This window comes from Colobus angolensis, unplaced genomic scaffold (genome assembly GCF_000951035.1).
Source record: "Colobus angolensis palliatus isolate OR3802 unplaced genomic scaffold, Cang.pa_1.0 Scaffold352, whole genome shotgun sequence".
In the NCBI taxonomy this organism is placed as follows: domain Eukaryota; kingdom Metazoa; phylum Chordata; class Mammalia; order Primates; family Cercopithecidae; genus Colobus; species Colobus angolensis.
This window is the reverse complement of record NW_012116844.1, coordinates 1,309,382-1,331,270: the sequence shown is the minus strand read 5'-3', so window position 1 is coordinate 1,331,270 and position 21,889 is coordinate 1,309,382. Positions and strand designations below refer to the sequence as shown.

Genomic DNA, 21,889 nt, shown 5'->3' with positions numbered 1-21,889 from the left:
TCTTCTGCCTCAGCCTCCAGAACAGCTGGGATTATAGGCACACACTACCACGCCTGCTAATTTTTTTTTTTTTTAGTAGAGACAGGGTTTCACCATATTGGCAGGCTGGTCTCCAACTCTTGACCTCAAGTGATCCTCCTGCCCACCTCCCAAAGTGCTGGGATTACAGGCATGAGCCACTGCACCTGGCCACAGTATTCTTATAAAGTATTATCATCCTCCATTAATTAAAAGTTTATAGATAATTATGTATAGTTCCTGACAGAAACAATAATAGTTCTTGCCCCTCCCTCTGAATTAAAAAAGACAATTATTCTAATAAACAACCTCAAAAACAGATGCAAAAACAAAAAGGAACTACTTTTTCCAACTTGTCATTATGACATACATATGACAGGCCTTTTGTGTAATATAGTGTCCAGTAGTAGGAGTTTCAAATATTTTTCCTTTACTTGTAAATTTTATGTGTCTATTCCCAAGAGCAAAGGGTGATAAGGTGGCTTCCCTGTGAAGCCCAGACCCAAGAGCATTGAGGCCTTCCCACCTCAGATAAGAAAGCCTGCTCTTGATACTAATAATATCACAGCTCCACAGCCAACCAAGGGCACTATGATACCCAGGAGAACTCTATCAGCAGAAAAAATGAAATTAATTTATAGTTACAATATACACAAAAACCTTATTAATTATGGGATCAATAAAAGGGAAGAGTACATCTACCCCACTGATGCACAATTATCCTCTTTACAAACAGTATCTTACATGTTATTCCTTTACCCAGAATTTTCTTTTCCGCAAATTGAAGACCAAACTGCTTGATTTAGCATTTGATTCAGGAATTTTCACAATCTCATACTTATCTATTAATACTCATAATAGGCAGCCTCTAAAATGGCTACCAGTGATCCCTGCTCATGGTGTTCATGCCAGTGGTATACCTTTCCCTTGTGTGTGAGCTGGTGCTAGTGACTACTTCTACTTTTAATGAACAGGATATGACAAAAGTGATGGAACGTCATTTCTAAGATTAGATTCCCTCTCTGCCTCTGTCTCCCTGTCGATTTCTCTCCATCTATGTCTCCCTATATCTCACTCTGCCTTTGTTTCCATGTTGTAAGCTACATTATGGAGAGGCCCCTATAGCAAAGTACTGATGTCTCAAATCAATAGCCAGCAAGAACCTGAGGCCTAACAACAGTCATGTGAGTACATGAATGAGCTTGGGAGTACATCCTTCTCCAGTTGGACTTTAAAATACATACAGCCAAGGGTAATGCCTTGGCTACATCCTTGTGAGAGGGAACCTGAGCCAGAGGACACAGCTAAGGAACATTAGGATTCCTGACCTACAAATATTCTGAGATAGTACATGTTTGCTGCCTACACCACTAAATTTTGGCATAATTTGTTATGCTGCAAAAAATAACTGAAACAGTACTTTTTGTTTCTCATTTATCTTTTAACCAGATACATTTTAGGAAATGGAGAAGGGAGAAACAGTGTTTCAAGCAGAGAACAAAATAGGCAAAATACTTAAGGTTACAGAAAACACCATATGTTCTATGAACTTAAAGAAGGTTCAGTGTAGCTAAAGCATAAAATATATGATACACATGTGCATATGAAAGCATGTGCAATAGCCTGGGGGGATAATTAAAGATGAGGCTGGGGCCTCAGGAAAAGACCAGATCTGACAAAGCCTTAAACCATAATTAGGACTTTGTTCTTAAAGTAAGGGCAATAGAAAGCATTAAAGATTTTAGGCAAGAAGGTAACATACAAATATCAATTTTTGCAAGATGACTAGCCACCAACATGGAGATTGGCCTGGAAAGAGAGAGACCTGGTGGGAGCCTGACTAACAGAACTGTCAGTAATATTGAGAAAACTGGACAGAATTTGATGGATAATAATTGGGTCAAGACAAAGGAAAAAGAAATAACAGTGATGCTGGACTTTCTAGTTTCAGCAATTAGATGGATGAGGATGCCAGGAGACTGAATACTGAGAGATAAAGCGGGTCTGAGAAGAACGCAATTGGTTCATTTGGGGACATGGTGAATTCTAGATGTTTGAAGCCCATTGAAATAGAAAAATTCAGTACGTTAATGAATAATAGGTCTGGAAATGAGGTGTTATTCAAGTTAGAGATAACAGATTTATATCGCCCTAGAAGCCATGAAGGGATATGAGCATGTTCAGAAAGAGTATATGGAATAAAAAGAAACTCTAGGACAGAACCCAGAGATGTACTAACATTTAAAGAATGAGCAGAGCAAGAGGAGACCAAAGAGGCATCCCAAAAATATATAAGGAAAACCAAATAATTATGCTGTTTCTCAAACAAGCTATAGACTATATATGTACCCCAGAACTTAAAGTATAATACAAAAATATTTAAAAATAAATGATTAAACATGGTTAAATGCTGCTAAGAGGACAAATGAGATTAAACTATAAATCATCTGGCCGGGCGTAGTGGCTCATGCCTGTAATCCCAGCACTTTGGGAGGTTGAGGCAGGTGGATCACCTAAGGTCTGCAGTTCAAGACCAGCCTGACCAACATGGTGAAACTCCATCTCTACTAAAAATATAAAAACTTAGCCAGGCATGGTGGCAGGCACCTGTAATATCAGCTACTCGGGAGGCTGAGGCAGGAGAATCACTTGAATCTGGGAGGTAGAGGTTGCAATGAGCTGAGATCATAACATTGCACTCCGGCCTGGGCAACAAGAGAGAAACTCCATCTCAAAAAAATAAAAAGAAAGAAAGAAAGAAACTATAAAGCATCCTTCAGAATAGCATCAAATAGATTTGTTGTAACCTTGGCAAAAATAGTTTTAATACAGTGATTGAGAAAGAAGATTACAGTTAAATTACTATAAGAACATGGACAGTGAGTATAAACTTCTATTACATCAAAATCTCCAATAATGATATCTCCTGTTTCACTATTACCAGAACAAGCCATCTGAATACATGACATTATATACATCATCTATGCAAAGAATCTAGCATATAATAGATGTTTAATTAATGAGTGTTAAGCTAGATACACAAGAAGATAGATGTGTATTGATCTATATATAAACCCACTAAAATTAGAATCACTTATGTGAAAGCAATATGATGTTTTAGCTACTGTTCTGCTTAGGTTCATTTTACTATTTAATCTAACTTTTTCTGTCATATATGAAAACCTTTGTTTTGGATTAGGAGATAAATACTGGGAAATAGAAAACAATAAAGCTTTTAACAAAGCAAGTTTCAAATGCAGCCATATAGACAAGCAAAGAAGATATCTTCAGATGTGATTTTGGAGTTAGAAAGACCTGAATTTGAAATCTAACTCAATATTACTCACTGTAATGTGGCATGGCTAATTTTTTAAAGGGTTTCATCCTCAAAATGGAGGTGCTAATAGCTATCTTATGATCTTGTGTAAATGATTAGCCCATATACATAGATATAAAATGACTAGCAGATTTTATAATAATGGCAGATATAAAATGACTAGCAGATTTTAAGTTGTGCTGCTTCTTTTGTTCTTTGCCTTAAAGCAGCTGACAGACAATCCTACATTTCTTTAAATATTTTATATTCAATTCAGTGTACCTTACTCCATTTATATACATGACTTAACAACTTTAATAATTTTTATTGCCCTCAGAGAAACTATCTTTATTATTTATCTTTCCAGGAAGAAGTTGAGGTCGTTCACAATAAAAATTACACAAAAAGAGAAGGTAAAAATAAAGGACTCAAATCTCAGATGCTGATGTGGTCATTCAAAATCAGTATATATTTAAGTCATAGTTTAGTATTCAAAGATAATAATGAGTTGACATATCCAGAAGGTAAAGGGAAAAAGTAAAAACAAACCCAAAAACAGAGGCATGATTTTTTAAATAACATATACAAATGAAGTAAATAATAATATAAAAGACAAATTTCTCCCAACATATACTACTGTCTCCATTTTGGTTATTTCCTCACCTGTGGATATTCTTGGATTTTATCACTTGCCCTCTGTCCACCTGAATCTGAAACCAGTGATTTTCTTGTTTCCTTCTCCAATGGTATAGTTTTTGAATCTTCAACTTTAACTTCTGTTTGACTACTACCCACTCGCATGGTTGTCTCAGTTTTCCCCTCACTTTTAAGTAACTTCCTCTCTTGATTTAGGAAATAGTTAAGTTGATGCTTAGCTTTTTCAGCTTCCTGTTTTTAAAAAAGTACCAGTTTATTAAGCATTTTCTGATATTTTCCTGCCAATACTAAAACATTCAGGAATCTGCATATATTTATGCCTACATGATTTCTCAACTCATTTTTACTGAGTTGAAGTGAGCAAAGTAAGCTATTGGTATAATTCATACTTTAATAATTCCACAGTTAAAATCAGAAGTTGTGAAGAAACCTCTTCCACCTTTGAGGGCTATTTTTATACCCAGGAGTTTCTCCTGGCTGTTATTTTTAAGGCTCTAATTATTATACAAGCAAAATAAAAATTCATTTAAGGTATATATTATAAAAACTGATAGATTATAAGAAGGATAATTAGCACCTATAATATCAAAGAATGAAATAAAATGTGGAAAACAATTTATTTATTCTGGAATAAAATTCTCCTCAAAAATGTCACTTTTTATAATTTTTATTTAGTCATACAATTAACTTACTTATATAAAAGAATATATAAACAAAAAGAAAATTCACAATCTTACCTCATAAAGAAAAATTACTATTAACATTTTGAGGTATATCCTTTTTAAACTTTTCTAAATATAGCTAGTGTGTGTATATATATACACACACTACATATATATACACACATATATACACACTATATACACATATATAGTGTATGTACATACATATATATTATATATATATATATATCTACACTAGCTATATTTAGAAAAGTTTAAATATATATATGCAGGGTTTTTTGCAACCTCCAGTCTCCTGGGTTTAAGTCATCCCCCCACCTCAGCCTCCCAAGTAGCTGAGACTACAGGCCCACACCACCACACTCAGTCAGTCTGTGTATTTTTAGTAGAGACAGGGTTTCACCACGTTGCCCAGGCTGATTGCCAACTCTTGGGCTCAAAGTGATCCACCGGCCTCAGCCTCTCAAAGTGCTGGGATTACAGGCATGAACCACCATGCCCAGCCAAATTTTTTAAATGTTTATCTAAATTGGGTCATACTATACATACTCACATATTATGCTCTTTTCATTAAATAATGTCATAGATATGTTTCTATAACAATAAATGTACATTTAAATCAGAATAGGTAACAGAAGTACATTTAATAATATACCATAATTGTCTTAGCAAACTCCTTATCAATGGACATTTAGATCATTTCAAAATTTTTGCTATGAAAACATATGACATTGTACATACTTGTGCAAACTCTCTGTATACTTTTTTCTTCTTTAGGACAAACTTTTAAAAGCTTTTATTGAGTGAAAAGGCTACATCTTTCCAAGTTTGCTACGTCTTTTCTGTCTCCCAGAAAAGACATAACAAATATCTTTCATACTTCTATTATCAAAAAAAGATGAATATATCAATTCATACTTTTTTGATAATAGAAGTATGAGAAAAGTTGCTCATTTCAGTATACAACCACAAATACTACATATTTCTGTCCTTTACATTTTTACCAAGATGGTAGGCAAAACAATTTTATAATACACAAATATACTTTTGTCTATTCATTTATGAAATGCTTATAGCTTTTTTCATTTCTTACTGTATTATTTAACTAGAATTTTAAAAAGAGTGGTAAGAGTCAACATCTTGGTTCAACTGAGTTTAATTGGAATGCTTGCAGTATTTTACCTTTAAGTATATTGCTTATCAGCTTGAAATACATTGTCTTTTTTTCTTTTCCTTTTCTTTTTTTTTATACTGCAACCATGACAGATGAAGATTGCCTTTATTAGCTTAAGAAAGTTTGGTTTTGTTTATATCTCACTATTTTTGATAAGAATGAATATTAAATTTTATTAATATATCCCTAATGCATAAAATGAATATAGTTTAAACCTGGCCAAACAGTAGAATATGTAGACCTCTTAGCTTACAAAGTAAAAATTATTCATTTGAAAAGTTCTTTGTGGATATTTTCTTTACTTGTTAACAATGTTAAAGAAACATGACATCCTTTACCTGTAAAGCCTGTTTCAATTGCTCCTGAAGGACTTTGTTCTCAATTTCCAGACGTGCTACTTTCTAGGAAGTAAAAAGCAGGAAAACGGTGTTTACTTTGGTATTTTTAATTAATTTAGTTTTACCAGTATTACTTTTCTAAAACCCATAGACAGCCAAGATAAGATTTGAGCATAGACATTGAACTGCACACCTCTCAGGTGTAATGATGGATAATGCCTGAAGCTAAAGCTTCCTATTGATTTTTCACAGGCAAACTGAGCATGAATCGGGGAAATTACAATTGCAATAAATTAAACGTTTCATTTCTCCTTTCCTCTAGGCCTGAAATATTTAAAAAGAAAAATTTCAAATTTTACTAAAAGAAGAACCTTTACTCTTAACACAAAATAAACATTGTTCTGGCTTTGTGCAAATGAGCAAATTCTGTTTCACATGATGTTCCAGGAATTCTCCATCAAATTAAAGACACTTTGAGGACCACATTTAGAGTTCCCAGTTCTGCTTCTGATATGACTGAGTTCCCACTGGACAAATGCTGCCACATATAACAACCATAAACTCTGGACTAAAACAAGTATCAACAATAGGAGAACAATCAGGAGTAGGCAGATTTGTTAACTTATTTTATTTTATTTTATTTTTTAGAGACAGGGTCTTGCTCTGTTACCCAGGCTTGAGTGCAGCAGTGGATTCCTAGCTCACTGCAGTCTCAAATTCGTAGGCTCAAGCCATCCTCCTGCCTCAGCCCTCCAAAGCATGGGGATTATAGGCATGAGCCACCACACACCCATCCAAGTGTAGGTAGATTCTTGAGGGAAGGTGCCACTTGGAGGAAGGGAAGAACTCTAGGTAAGATTCTCATTTTTGTTGTTTTTAGTTTGAGGGCAATTCCTATCTGAGCCATTCAAGGTGCCTAATTGCTGATTTTAAAACCACCAGAGGACAGAGTTCAGGACAATTCAAGCCACTGGAAAGGTTAGAGGGAAATTATACAAAGAAAAGAATATAAGATAGGGAGACCCAGATTCTTTGTATAAATTCTACCCAAATCTCCACCTGACCCCTGAACCACATATGCATAAAGAAGACTAAGCAGCCTAGCAAAAGCTAAAAAAACTAAAATGCAATTTGAGCTGCTACCTAAATATAGAATTTACATTTTGAATCCAATAGTATTAATTATATATTAAAGAAAAAAACAATAACAACCATCAGAAGAACATAACACAATCTAGGGTTTCAAGAATATGATATTCATAATTGCCAGGATATAATTTAGAAATACTTGACATTTGAATAAACAGAAAAGTGAAACTAATTCTTAAGATAAAAGACAATGAGCAAAGAGTGATCCCAAGCAAGACAATCCAGATTTTAAAATTCACATACGAATGTTTAAAGTATAATAAAAATGTCCAGTATAAAGGAAAATATGCTCATAATAAATAAAAATATGGAAATCTTAGCAGAGAAATATAAACTATAAAAAATGCAGGGCCACACCTATAATCCCAGCATTTTAGGAGGCTGAGTTGGGAGGATTGCTTGAGGCCAGGAATTCAAGACCAGCCTGGGCTACATAGCGAGATGCTATGTCTATAAAATACATTTTAAATTAGCCGTCCATGGTGGTACACACCTATAATTCTAGCTCCTTGAGAAGCTGAGGCAGAAGGATCATATGAGCCCAGGAGCTCAAGGCTGCAGTGAGCTATGATCCTGCCATTGTACTCCAGCCTGGGTAACAAAAATAAGACCAGGTCTCTTTAAAAAAAAAAAAAAAAGTCAAATGGAAATTTTGGAACTGAAAAGTGTGATATCTGAATTTAAAAATTTAATGTATGAGCATAAGAACAGATTGGATCTGATGACAGTGGAAAAACTCAAACCACTTGAAAATATATCAATACAAAATACCCAATCTAAATACAAACAACAAAGATTTTTTTTTAACTAACAGATACTGAGGCAACTGTGGGATAAAATCAAATGTCTAATATGTAATCATATTCCATAAGGAAAAGAGAGAGAGGAAGTAGCAGACAAAATATTTTTAAAACAATAATACATTGAAAATGTCCCAAACTTGGTGAAATTAACATACTCAACATGTTCAGTGCTGCCCAAGTTGATATTTACAAAGAAAATCATGCCCACACAAAAGCCAAACTGCTGAAAACCAAATAAAAGGAAAAAAAAAAACAATAAAAGTGGCCAAAGAAAAATGACATATTATACAAAAGGAAATGATGATTTTAATAATTGCTTCTCGTCAGAATAAACATAAAAGCCAAGCAAAAAATAGAAAAAAATATCTTTACAGAATAAATGTCCCTTTTCTGAAAGAAAGTTATTTTAAGAAACAAAAGAAATCCCTAAATCTACATTTCATTCTCATTGAAATTTGAGAGAACATAGCATCTATAAAACAGAAGCACGTGATAATGGGAACAAAAGTAAACTTTACAACAACTGCACAAGAGATTTCAATACATGACCAACGAGCTGCTGAGGAAACACGTCCATAAACAGGCACAGAAATGCAATAAACCATGAGATGGGACTAAGTAACTTCAGAGAGGAAGTTGAACAATCCAAAGAGGTAGCCCCTACTAAAGCAGAACTAGAGGGATAAACAGAAAATAATTAGAAAGAAAACATTAAGACCCTGATAGTGTTCTCTGACTGATGCAATTAGTGTTCTCTGACTGATGCAATCCTAAATTAGGATCGCCGGAGATTTTTAAAGAAAGCAAACTTTTTTTTAACTTAAAAGTTCAAGAGGAAGTGAAAAGGAAAAAGGTTGCTTACTTTTGAGAATAAGTTTAGAAATCTTGTAATTAAATGGAAGACATATTTCATACCACAGAACAAACATACACATAGAAGCCATGATGAAAAAGATAGAAGACTTAAAACAGTCAATCTAGAAATCATAATATTCAAATACGAGTTTCAGCGGGATAAAAGGAAGAACAAAGTTAAGTGATGATGAAAGAAGTAAGAAAACTTCCTTGATATAGATAAAAAATTTGAGATATAATAAAATCTATACATTTCAATGAGAAACAAGAGCAAGAAGTAAGGAGTCTAGGTACCAGATAATATCAAACTACTAAACTTGCTGGAACCATCAACTCAAACTTTACATGAGATAAAAATGATATTCTACCTTGTTTAAGCCATTGAATTACACAGGGTCTCTTTCTATAGCAGCCTAGTCAATATTCTAACTAATAAAGACGATAGAAAATTAAAATCATGAAACAAATCTAGACTTAATCGAATTTTATACACAGGGAGAGAGAAAATATATACCCCACTGTGGTAGACTACAAATGGCCATAAATTCTTCACAGTAGCTCCCATAAAAAGATACAATCTATTTCCTCACTTCTTGAAACTCAGCTGGCCTAATTCTTGTTTGGGCCAAGAGGATACAACACAAATGGCACTATGAGTGATGTGAGCTTAGGCCTCCAGAGATCTTTCTGCTTTGTTTTGATCTCTTGCTACTAGGGATCCTTCTTTAAACTACCCAGAGCTAGCATCCTGGAGGATAAGAGAGCAGAAAGAAGTCCCGCCTGTCCCAGATGTCCCAGCTGGAATGTCAGACATAGGAATAAAACTTATCTTGTACATCCAAACTAAGCTGAGCTGCCCAGCAACTATGAGAAATAATGATTCTACTGTTTTAAGTTACTACGTTTTGGAATAATTTGTGATTTAGGAAAAGCTAACTGTTATACCTAGAGGTAGAAAATGTGCATTATTTTATGTCATTAGGACACTTACAAAAATTGAATATTGTGTTGGATTATTTCCAACAATTTTCTCCCACTCTATACATGCATGCCACTCTTACCTCTGAATATGGACTGGCCTTATGACTTCCTTACAGAATGTGTCCTCTCCTTAAAAAGTTAAAAATAGGTCAAGTGTGGTGACTCACGCCTGTAATCCCAGCACTTTGGGAAGCCAAGGCAGGCAGATCACAAGGTCAAGAGATCGAGACCATCCTGGTCAACATGGTGAAACGCCATCTCTACTAAAAATACAAAAATTAGCTGGGTGTGGTGGCGCCTGCCTGTAGTCCCAGCTACTCAGGAAGCTGAGGCAGGAGAATCACTTGAAACTAGGAGGCGGAGGTTGCAGTGAGCCGAGATCATACCATTACACTCCAACCTGGCAACACAGCAAGACTCCATCTCCAAAAAAAAAAAAAAAGTTAAAAATAGAACTAACATATAATCCAGTAATCTTATTGTTAGGTATATACAAAAAAAGGAAATCAGTATATTAAAAAGATATCTGTACTCCCACATTTATTGCACCACAATTCAAAATAACTAAGATTTAGAAGCAATTTAAGTGTCCATCAACAGACAAATGAATAAAGAAAATGTAGTACATATACATAATGGAGTACTATTCAGCCAGAAAAAAAGAATGAGATCCTGTCATTTGCAACCAGAGGTCACTGCGTCAAGTGAAATAAGTGAGGCACAGAAAGACAAACTTCACATATTCTCACTTATTTGTGGGAGCTAAAAATCAAAACAATTAAACTCATGGAGATAGAGTGCAGAATGGTGGCTACCAGAGGCTGCAAATAGTAGTAGGGGGTGGAGTGCAGTGGCAATGGTTAATGAGTACAAAAATATAATTAGATAGAATGAGTAAGATCTAGTATTTGATAGCACAACAGGGCAACTACAGTCAACAATCATTTATTGTACACTTAAAAATAACTAATAAAGGACCCACAGACCCTCTGAAGGAAGCAGACAGCTCCTGCAGGACCTGGGAGACACCCCAAATACTGTTAGTGCCCCACGCGGAAGTGGGAAAGGGAGACCCTCCTCTCCTGAACACACACTCTCCACTGGAGAAACAGAAGTTCTGCTTGCTGGAAAAGTTTCCAACCTTACTTGGAGCTGAGTCCATTTCGAGAGCCAAGTGAAATATAAGAGTAGAGGAAGCAGCAGAAAAGCCCTGGGAGCTCACTGGGTCCCGAAGCAGGCCATTCCTGCCTGGAACCACAGGGATCCATTGGGAGGACAGACAGAGAAGCAGGGGGTAAAATTCCACAGGGAGAAGGAAATCTCTAGCTGAACTTTGTAACAATTTGAACAGGGCAAGAAGCCTCCTAGCCAGAACTCAGGGGAAGGCACAAATCCGGTGTGCAGACTCCATAGGTTGGGGAAGAACCAAGCACTTTTCTTTCGCAGCTGTGAGGCAGACAGCTTGGGGCAAGTTTTTAAGCCCAACTCACCCACCATCTGGAAACAGACTCAAGGCTATTGCAGAGGAGGGTGGGAGTGAGACCGGCCCTTCATTTTGGGTGGGAGCTGAGTGAGCCCTGTGACTGCCCGCTTGGCCTGACATCTCTGACAACCCGACTCAGCAGAGGCAGCCATATCCTCCTAGGTACACAACTCCAGTGACCTGGGAATCTCACCCCCATTCCCCACAGCAGCCACAGCAAGACCCACCCAAGGAGTCTGACCTCAGCCACACCTAGCCCTGCCCCCACCTTATGGTCCTTCCCTACCCACCCTGGTAGGGGAAGACAAAGGGCACATAATCTTGGGAGTTCTAGGGCCGTGCCCACCGCCCCTTCCTCTCCATACTACCATAGCTGATGCTCTCTGGAAAGTGCCACCTCTCAGCAGGAGGCCAACCAGCACAAAAATAGAGCATTAAACCACCATATCACAGGACTCTGTGCAGACAACCCCCACTACCAGCCCAGAGCCAGGTAGACTCACTGGGTAGCTAGACCCAGAAGAGAGACAACAATCACTGCAGTATGGCTCACAGGAAGCCACATCCATAGGAAAAGGGGGAGAGTACTACATCAAGGGAACACTCCATGGGACAAAAGAATTTGAACAACAGCCTTCAGCCCTAGACCTTCCCTAAGACAGAGCCTATCCAAATGAGAAGGAACCAGAAAACCAACCCTGGAAATATAACAAAACAAGACTCTCTAACATTCCCCACAAAAATCATACTACTTCATCAGCTATGGACCCAAACCAAGAAGAAATCCCAGCTTTACCTGAAAAAGAATTCCGGAGGTTAGTTATTAAGGGAGGCACCAGAGAAAGGTGAAGGCTCAATGCAAGGAAATCCAAAAAATGACACAACAAGTTAAGGGAGAAATATGCAAGAAAATAGAAAGCTTAAAGAAAAAAACAATCAACAATTCAGGACACTCTGGACACACTTTTAGAAATGCGAAATGCTCTGAAAGGTCCCGGCAATAGAATTGAACAAGTAGAAGAAAGAAATTCAGAGCTCAAAGACACGGTCTTCAAATTAACCCAATTCAACAAAGACAAAAAAAAAGAATAAAAAAAATATAAACAAAGACTCTAAGAAATCTGAGATTATGTTAAATGACCAAACCTCAGAATAAACGATTTTCCTGAGGAAGAAGAGAATTCTAAAATCTTGGAAAAAATATTTGGAGGAATCATCAAGGAAAACTTCCGCAGCCTTGCTAAAGATCTAGACATCTAAATACAAGAAGCACAAGGAACACCTGGGAAATTCATCACAAAAAGATCTTCACCTAGGTACATTGTCATCAGGTTATTCAAAGTTAAAATGAAGGAAAGAATCTTAAGAACTGTGAGACAGAAGCCCAAGTAACCTATAAAGGAAAACCTATCAGATTAACAGCAGATTTCTCAGCAGAAACCCTACAAGCTAGAAGGGATTGGGGCCTGATCTAGCCTCCTTAAACAAAACAATCATCAGCCAAGAATTTTGTATCTAGTGAAACTAAGCATTATATATGAAGGAGAGATACAGTCTTTTTCAGACAAACAAATGGTGAGAGAATTCGCCATTACCAAGCCACCACTACAAGAACTGTTAAAAGGAGCTCTGAATCTTGAAACAAATCCTGGAAACACATCAAAACAGAATCTCTTTAAAGCATAAATCACACAGGATCTATGAAACAAAAATACAGATTAAAAAGCAAAAGCAAAAAACAAATAACCCAGAGTACACAGGCAACAAAGAGCACAATGAATGCAACAGTACTTCACATTTCATTACTAACATTGGACTAAATGCTCCACTTAAAAGACACAGAACTGCAGAATGGATAAGAACTCACTAACCAACTATCTGATGCTTTCAGGAGACTCACTAACACATAAGGACTCACATAAACTTAAAGTAAAGAGGTGGAAAAAGGCATTTCATGCAAATGGACACCAAAAGTGAGCAGGGTTAGCTATTCTTACATCAAACAAACTTTTTGTTTTTTTTGAGACGGAGTCTCACTCTGTCGCCCAAGCTGAAGTGCAGTGGCTCGATCTCGGCTCACTGCAAGCTCCGCCTGCCAGGTTCCCACCATTCTCCTGCCTCAGCCTCCCAAGTAGCTGGGACTACAGGTGCCCACCACCACATCCGGCTAATTTTTTGTATTTTTGGTAGAGAAAGGGTTTCATCGTGTTAACCAGGATGGTCTCGATCTCCTGACCTCGTGATCTGCCCGTCTCGGCCTCCCAAAGTGCAGGGATTACAGGCGTGAGCCACCACGCCTGGCCACAAATAAACTTTAAAGCAACAGCAGCCAAAAGAGACAAAGAAGGACATTTTGTAATGGTAAAAGGCCTTGTCCAACAGGAAAATATCACAATCCTAAGTACATAGGTACCTAACACTGGAGGTCCCAAATTTATAAAAAAATTACTAATAGACCTAAGAAACGAGACAGACAGCAACACAATAATAGTGGGAGACTTCAGTACTCCACTGACAGCACAAGACAGGCCATCAAGACAGAAAGTCAACAAAGAAACAATGGATTTAAACTATACCTTAGAACAAATGGACTTAACAGATGTATACAGAACATTTCATCCAACAACCACAGAATACACTTTCTATTCAACAGCACATGGAACTTTCTGCAGGATAGACCATATGATAGGCCATAAAATGTACCTCAATAAATTTAAGAAAACTGACAGTATATCAAGCACTCAGACCACAGTGGAACAAAATTGGATATCAACACCAAAAGGAACCTTCAAAACCATGCAAATACATGGAAATTAAATAACCTGCTCCTGAATAAGCATTGGGTCAAAAACAAAATCAAGATGGAAATTTAAAAATTCTTCCAACTGAATGACAATAATGACACAACCTACCAAAACCTGTGGGATATAGAAAAGGCAGTGCTAAGAGGAAAGTTCAGAGCCCTAAAAGTGTACATCAAAAACACTGAAAAAGCACAAACTGACACTCTAAGGTCACACCTCAAGGAACTAGAGAAACAAGAACAAACCAAACCCAAACCCAGCAGAAGAAAGGAAACAACCAAGACCAGAGCACAACTAAATGAAATTGAAATAAAAACAATACGAAAGATAAATGAAACAAAAAGCTGGTTCTTTGAAAAGATAAATAAAACTGATAGACCATTAGCAAGATTAACCAAGCAAAGAAGAGAGAAAATCCAAAAAAAACCTCACTAAGAAACAAAACAGGAGATATTACAACTGACACCACTGAAATACAAGACGTAATTCAAGGCTACTATGAACACTTTTATGCACATAAACTAGAAAACCTAGAAGAGGTGGATAAATTCCTGGAAAAATACAACCCTCCTAGCTTAAATCAGGAAGAATTACATATTCTGAACAGACCAATAACAAGCAGTGAGGTTGAAATGGTAATTTTAAAACTACCAACAGCAAAAAAGACCAGGACCAGATGGATTGACAGCAGAATTCTACCAGACATTCAAAGAAGAATTGGTACCTTTTGACACTATTCCATAAGATAGAGAAAGAAGGAACCCTCCCTAATTCATTTGATGAAGCCAGCATCACCCTAATACCAAAACCAGGTAAAGACATAACTAAAAAAGAAAACTACAGACCAATATCCTTGATGAACATAGATGCTAAAATCCTTAACAAAATACTAGCTAACTGAATCCAACAATATATCAAAAAGATAATCCACCACGATCAACTGGGTTTCATATCAGGGATGCAGGGATGGTTTAACATACCCAAGTCAATAAATGTGATACACCACATAAACAGAATTAAAAACAAAAATCACACGATCATCTCAGTAGATGCAGAAAAAGCATTCAACAAAATCCAGCATCCCTTAAAACTCTCAGCAAAACAGCATACAAGGGACATACCTTAATGTAATAAAAGCCATCTGTGACAACCTAATGCCAACATAATACTGAATGGGGAAAATTTGAAAGCATTCCCTCTGAGAACTGGAACAAGACAAGAATGCCTATTCTCACCACACCTCCTCAACGTAGTACTGAAAGTCCTAGCAAGAGCTATCAGACAAGAGAAAGAAATAAAAGGCACTCAAATCGTTAAAGAGGAAGTCAAACTGTCACTGTTTGCTGACAATCGTTTACCTTGAAAACCCTAAAGACACCTCCAGAAAGCTCCTAGAACTAATAAAAGAATTCAGCTAAGTTTCCGGATACAAGATTAATGTCCACAAATCAGTAACTCTTCTATACACTAACAGCAACCAAGTGGAACATCAAATCAAGTACTCAACTCCTTTTATAATAGCTGGAAAAAAAAAAAAAAACTTAGGAATATACCTAGCCAAGGAGTTGAAAGAGACCTACAAGGAAAACTACAAAACACTGCTGAAATAAATCATAGATGACACAAACATATGGAAGCACATCCCATACTCATGGATGGGTAGAATCAATATTATAAAAATGACCATACTGCCAAAAGCAATCTACAAATTCAATGCAATCCCCATCAAAACACCACCATCATTCTTCACAGAACTAGAAAATAAAATCCTAAAATTCATATGGAACCAAAAAAGACCTCCCATAGACTAAGCAAAAAGAAGAAATCTGAAGGCATCACACTACCTGATTTCAAACTATACTATAAGGCCATAGCCACCAAAACAGCATGGTACTGGCATAAAAACAGGCACATACACCAATGGAACAGAAAAGAGAACCCAGAAACAAAGCCAAATACTTAACAACCAAGTGATCTTCGACAAAGCAAACAAAAACATAAAGTAGGGAAAGTACACCCTGTTCAACAAATGGTGCTAGAAAAAATGGCTAACCACATGTAGGAGAATGAAACAGGATCCTCATCTCTCACCTTATACATAAATCATCTCAAGGTGGATTAAGGACTTAAACCTAAGACCTAAAACCATAAAAATTCTAGACGGTAACATTGGAAAACCCCTTCTAGACATTTGCTTAGGCAAAGATTTCATGACCAAGAACTCAAAAGCAAATGCAATAAAAACAAAAATAAATATTTGGGACCTAATTAAACTAAAAAGCTTTTGCAAGGCAAAAGGAACAGTCAGCAGAGTAAACAGACAACCTACAGAGTGGAAGAAAATCTTCAAATTCTATACATCTGACAAAGGACTAACACCTAAAATCTACAATGAACTCAAACAAATCAATAAGAAGAAAACAAGGTATCCCATCAAAAAGTGGGCTAAGGACATTAATAGACAGTTCTCAAAAGAAGATATACAAATGGCTAACAAACATATGAAAAAATGCTCAACATCACAAGTGATCAGGGAAATGAAAATCAAAACCACAATGCCATACCACCTTGCTCCTGCAAGAATGCCCATAATCAAGAAATCAAAGAACGGTAGATGTTGGTGTGGATGCGGCGATCAGGGAACACTTCTACACTGCTGGTGGGAATGCAAACTAGTACAGCCACTATGGAAAACAGTGTGGAGATTCCTTAAAGAACTAACAGTAGAACTACCATTTGATCCAGCAATCCCACTACTGGGTATCTACCCAGAGAAAATGAAGTCATTATTCAGAAAAGATACTTGCACACACATGTTTATAGCAGCACAATTCACAATTGCAAAATCATGGAACCAACCCAAATGCTCATCAATCAACAAGTGGATAAAGAAACTGTGGTATATTTAGGGCCGGGCGCGGTGGCTCAAGCCTGTAATCCCAGCACTTTGGGAGGCCGAGACGGGCGGATCACAAGGTCAGGAGATCGAGACCATCCTGGCTAACATGGTGAAACCCCGTCTCTACTAAAAAATACAAAAAACTAGCCGGGTGAGGTGGCGGGCACCTGTAATCCCAGCTACTCGGGAGGCTGAGGCAGGAGAATGGCGTAAACCCGGGTGGCGGAGCTTGCAGTGAGCTGAGATCCGGCCACTGCACTCCAGCCTGGGTGATAGAGCAAGACTCCGTCTCAATAAAAAAAAAAAGAAACTGTGGTATATTTATATGATGGAATACTACTGAGCCATAAAAAGGAATGAATTAATAGCATTTGCAGTGACCTGGATGAGATTGAAGACTATTATTCTAAGTGATGTAACTCAGGAATGGAAAACCAAACATCGGATGTTCTCACTGTAGGATATAATAAATTACTCTTCAAAGGTAAATTGTTAAGTACAATGATTTCTGAGATCCTCTCCAAAGAACCAGTGTATCAGGATGTTCAGATCCCCAGTTCTTTGTCCTCCATTTTAAAGTTTAACTTCTTCATTCTCCTTGCCCCTAGTTTCAGTAAACAACCTTTTCCACCAGTTCTAATCAGTAGTTCACATATGATCCCCTGGTCACCTGATACATCTTGAGTCACCCCTGGTTACCTGCTCCGTCCTGAGTCACCCTGGTCACCTGCTCTAACCTGAATTATCTGTTCTGTAACTGCCCTTCCTGCCACACTACTCACTCCACAACTCCAGCTCACACCCCTGCTTTCTTTAAAATAGCCAATTGGAATTAGCTCAGACTGTGCGGTCCAACCCTAGCCAACAGGGGAATGACATGGCAGTAGGGGCTACCTCCATCAGGAATAAGAACCCCTTCCCCTCCCTTGTTCAAGTGTGCTCCCACCATTGCTCCATCCGCAAGTCACACCCTTCTGTAGAAGTAAAATTGTCTTGCTGAGAAAATTAAATGTATATTCAAGTGCTGTTTCTTTGGCAGCACCGAATATTTATTCATAACATCGCCGATAAGTGGGAGCTAAGCTGTGAGGATGCAAAGACATAAGAATGATACAGTAGACTTTGGGGACTTGAGGGCAAGAGTGGGACAGGGGGCGAGGGATAACAGACTACAAATATGGTGCAGTATATACTGCTTGGGTGATGGGTGCACCAAAATCTCACAAATCACAACTAAAGAACTTACTCATGTAACCAAATACCACCTGTACCCCCATAACTTATGGAAAAATAAATTTAAAAGTAAATAAATAATAAAAACTGCTAAGAAAGTATAATTGGATTATCTATAACACAAAGAAATGAAAACTGCTTGAGGAGATGGATACCCATTTACCCTGATGTGATTATTATGCATTGTATGTCTGTATCAAAATCTCATGTATCCCATAAATATATACACCTATATATGTACCCACAGACATAAAAATAATTATTTTAAATAAAATAAGATGGCAGGTAAAAATCTAAGATAATCCCATAACCTTCACCCCTAGGGTCACGCTATATATAATAATCCAGCCCCTCTGAGTGTGGGTGGGACCTGTGACTTGCTTCTGGCCAATATGGCAAAGTGATAGGATGCCACTCCCTTTATTAGGCTCATTATATAGCAAGAGTGAGAGGATGTCACTCCCATGATTAAGTTACATTATATTAGAACTCTGTCTTAGCAGACAAGAGAGACTCTTCACTCACCCAAAAGAAGCCAGGCATGGTGGCTTATGCCTATAATCCCCAAAATTTCAGAGGTTGAGGCAGGAGAATCATTTGAGGCCAGGAATCCAAGACTAGCCTGGACAACGTAGCAAGAACTTGGTGTTAAAAAAAACTTTAAAAACATAAAACTTAGCAGGGTGTGGTGGTGCATGCCTGTAGTCCTAGATACCTGGAAGGGTGAAATGGCAGGATGGCTTGAGCTCAGGAGTTCAGGCTGCAGTGAGCTAGGGTCATGCCACTGCACTCCAACCTGGGTGACAGAGTGAGACTCTGTAGAAGAAGAAAGAAGGAGGAGGAGGAAGACGAGGAAGAGGAGGAAGGGGAGGAGGAAAGGTGCTATGATATGAACAATCTATGGAAAAGACCATGTGGTAGGAAACTGCAGACTGTCCCTAGAAGCTAAGTGCCTCAGCCCTACAACTGCAAGGAACTGAAGTTTATCATATCCACTTGAGCTTGGAAGAGGATTCCCAAGATATATAATGGAATGGAGCCCAGCCAACACTTTGATAATAGCCTGGTGAGAGTAAGTTGATTACAGCATAGGACACAGCTAAGCCATGCTCAGATGCCTAATCCACTGAAACTATGAGATAATATAAATTGCTTAAGCTGCTAAATTTGTGGTAACTTGCTATGCAGCAATAGAAAACTAATACCATAAAATAGTACATTTTATATTCACTATTTTATGTGGTACCCTCATTTTTTACAAAGTTTATGTTATCTAGTTCTTGGGTCATTCAGGTGTATACATACTTGTACACTTGCACATAGTTGTACACTTAACTCCAGCCATTCACTGAAATGGGTGATATAAAGCTAGATGGTTGTTAAGAAATTAACATGTAGCTGTCTCTAACCCAACTTCCCAGTTTGGGAAAGAATCATTTGGGAAAAAAAAGGCTCTGCCTTTTCTGATACCACACTCTACAGATATTTTCTCACATCTTTTTAAACATTTTACAATAACATGTTGTTTATAGGAAGTTTATAGAGTATGCAATGATTAAAATTTTTAAGTGACTTGATAGTTGCAAAAGAAGGATAATATTTAAGGTCAGTGAGTAGCAAGACAATCTAAAGTTTCTGTTATATCTCACACTCTGTTAATTATAGAGCAAAGATACCCTTACAGAATCCTTTTATGAACAGCAAATTAGAGTCTATCCCTAGTAGTTAGAGCATTTGCTATGTTTTTCAGGAGACAGTTATGCCAGGGTGATCTGAATGGATAGATGTGCTGTTTTGCCTGCTTGTAGAATTCAGCCCAATCTTTGGTCTCTCTCTCTCCCTCCTCCACCTCTCCCTCTCTCTTCTGCACCAGAGCCTAAGGCTGCCCCACCAATATGCGTCATTTTTTCCAGAGGCTACTTTTTTTTTTTTTTTTAGACAGAGTTTTGCTCTGTTGCCCAGGCTGGCATGCAGTGGTGCGGTCTCGGCTCACTGCAGCCTCTGCCTCCCGGGTTCACGCGAGTCTTCTGCCTCAGTCTCCAGAGTGGCTGGGACTGCAGGTGCATGCCACCATGCCCAGCTAATTTTTGTATTTTTATAGAGACGGGGTTTCCCCATGTTGGCCAGGCTAGTCTTGAACTCCTGACCTCAAGTGATCTGCCTGCCTCGGCCTCCCAAAGTGCTGGTATTACAGGCGTGAGCCACCACATCCTGCCCAGACATATCAAATTTGACAGGTATTGTTTACCCTTTGGATCTTTAGGAATTAATTTTTGCCTCTGTCACTCAGCTTTGTATATTTTGAAATGGAGGTAAGTATAGGGAGGTCATGGAAGGAAAATTGCCAGAATTCCCAAACCATGTAATACTCATTGAGAATTCCAGACCCATTATATCTAAAGGGCAAGTGAAGGAAACAGTATTGTGAACTGGTCATAACTCCTTGGTTCTTGACTAGTACATTCTTAATTTGTGAGACCAAAAGGTTGATAAACAATAATTTAAGATTGTACAGTAATCTAAACATCTGCAAAGGTCTCAATATTATCAGTACAATTAGTTTTATTTCTGCCAGTAGCTCCCTTTTAGGTTACACTGTTGTCTTCTTTCCAGTGTGGCATCTATCACTGGTTTTTTACTATGGCAAGTTCATTAAAAAGCTTGCTCCATTGTTGTCTTCAAGAAATGCCCATAAGGAGATGGAAGATATCTGAGACAATGAAGGCTTTAGTTTCTAGGCAACAGAAATAACATTGCATTAAATTCCAAGTTTCTTTCTGCCAGAATTGAATGTGTCTAGCCACTCTAATTTATGGGGGCTTTTGGTTTTTTTCCTATTGTACTTTGTATATAGAATTGTTTTGAAATATCAAGCATATTTGCTTTGAATTTGAACTCTTTCTTAATTTTGTATTTATCTTTTGAATAAAATATAAATCCAAAAAAAGAAATTAACATGTAGCAAAAGAAAAAAAATATTCAAAAGTCAAAATGTAATAACAGGTTACCTTTATTCCTTTGATGGGATCACATAAACCAGAGTCAGATATAGAGTTTACAATTTCTGAAGAAGTTTTACATTGCATCTTAAAATGTTTATACCTTTTTTCTTTTTTGTTATACTTTAAGTTCTAGGGTACATGTGCACAACGTGCAGGTTTGTTACATATGTATACATACGCCATGTTGCTGTGCTGCACCCATTAACTCATCATTTACTTTAGGTATATCTCCTAATGCTATCCCTCCCCACTCCCCCAACCCCAAAACAGGCCCCAGTGTGTCATGTTCCCCTTCCTGTGTCCAAGTGTTCTCATTGTTCAATTCCCACCTATGAGTGAGAACATGCGGTGTTTGGTTTTCTGTTCTGGCGATAGTTTGCTGAGAATAATGGTTTCCACCTGCACCCATGTCCCTACAAAGGACACAAACTCATCCTTTTTTATGGCTGCATAGTATTCCATGGTGTATATGTGCCACATTTTCTTAATCCAGT

At 37.5% G+C, this 21,889-nt stretch overlaps 1 protein-coding gene across 1 annotated transcript in view; it reads right to left on the bottom strand.

The window, feature by feature from the left end:
- Positions 1 to 21,889, bottom strand: part of LOC105519573 (coiled-coil domain-containing protein 7) — a 137,009-nt gene that overhangs the window by 4,348 nt on the left and 110,772 nt on the right. Inside the window, exons 14-15 of the mRNA XM_011952949.1 lie at positions 6,187 to 6,249; positions 3,998 to 4,222 (exon numbers count right to left, since the gene is read on the bottom strand). Of these exons, the coding sequence (XP_011808339.1) occupies positions 3,998 to 4,222; positions 6,187 to 6,249 (288 nt within the window). The remainder of the gene's footprint in view (positions 1 to 3,997; positions 4,223 to 6,186; positions 6,250 to 21,889) is intronic.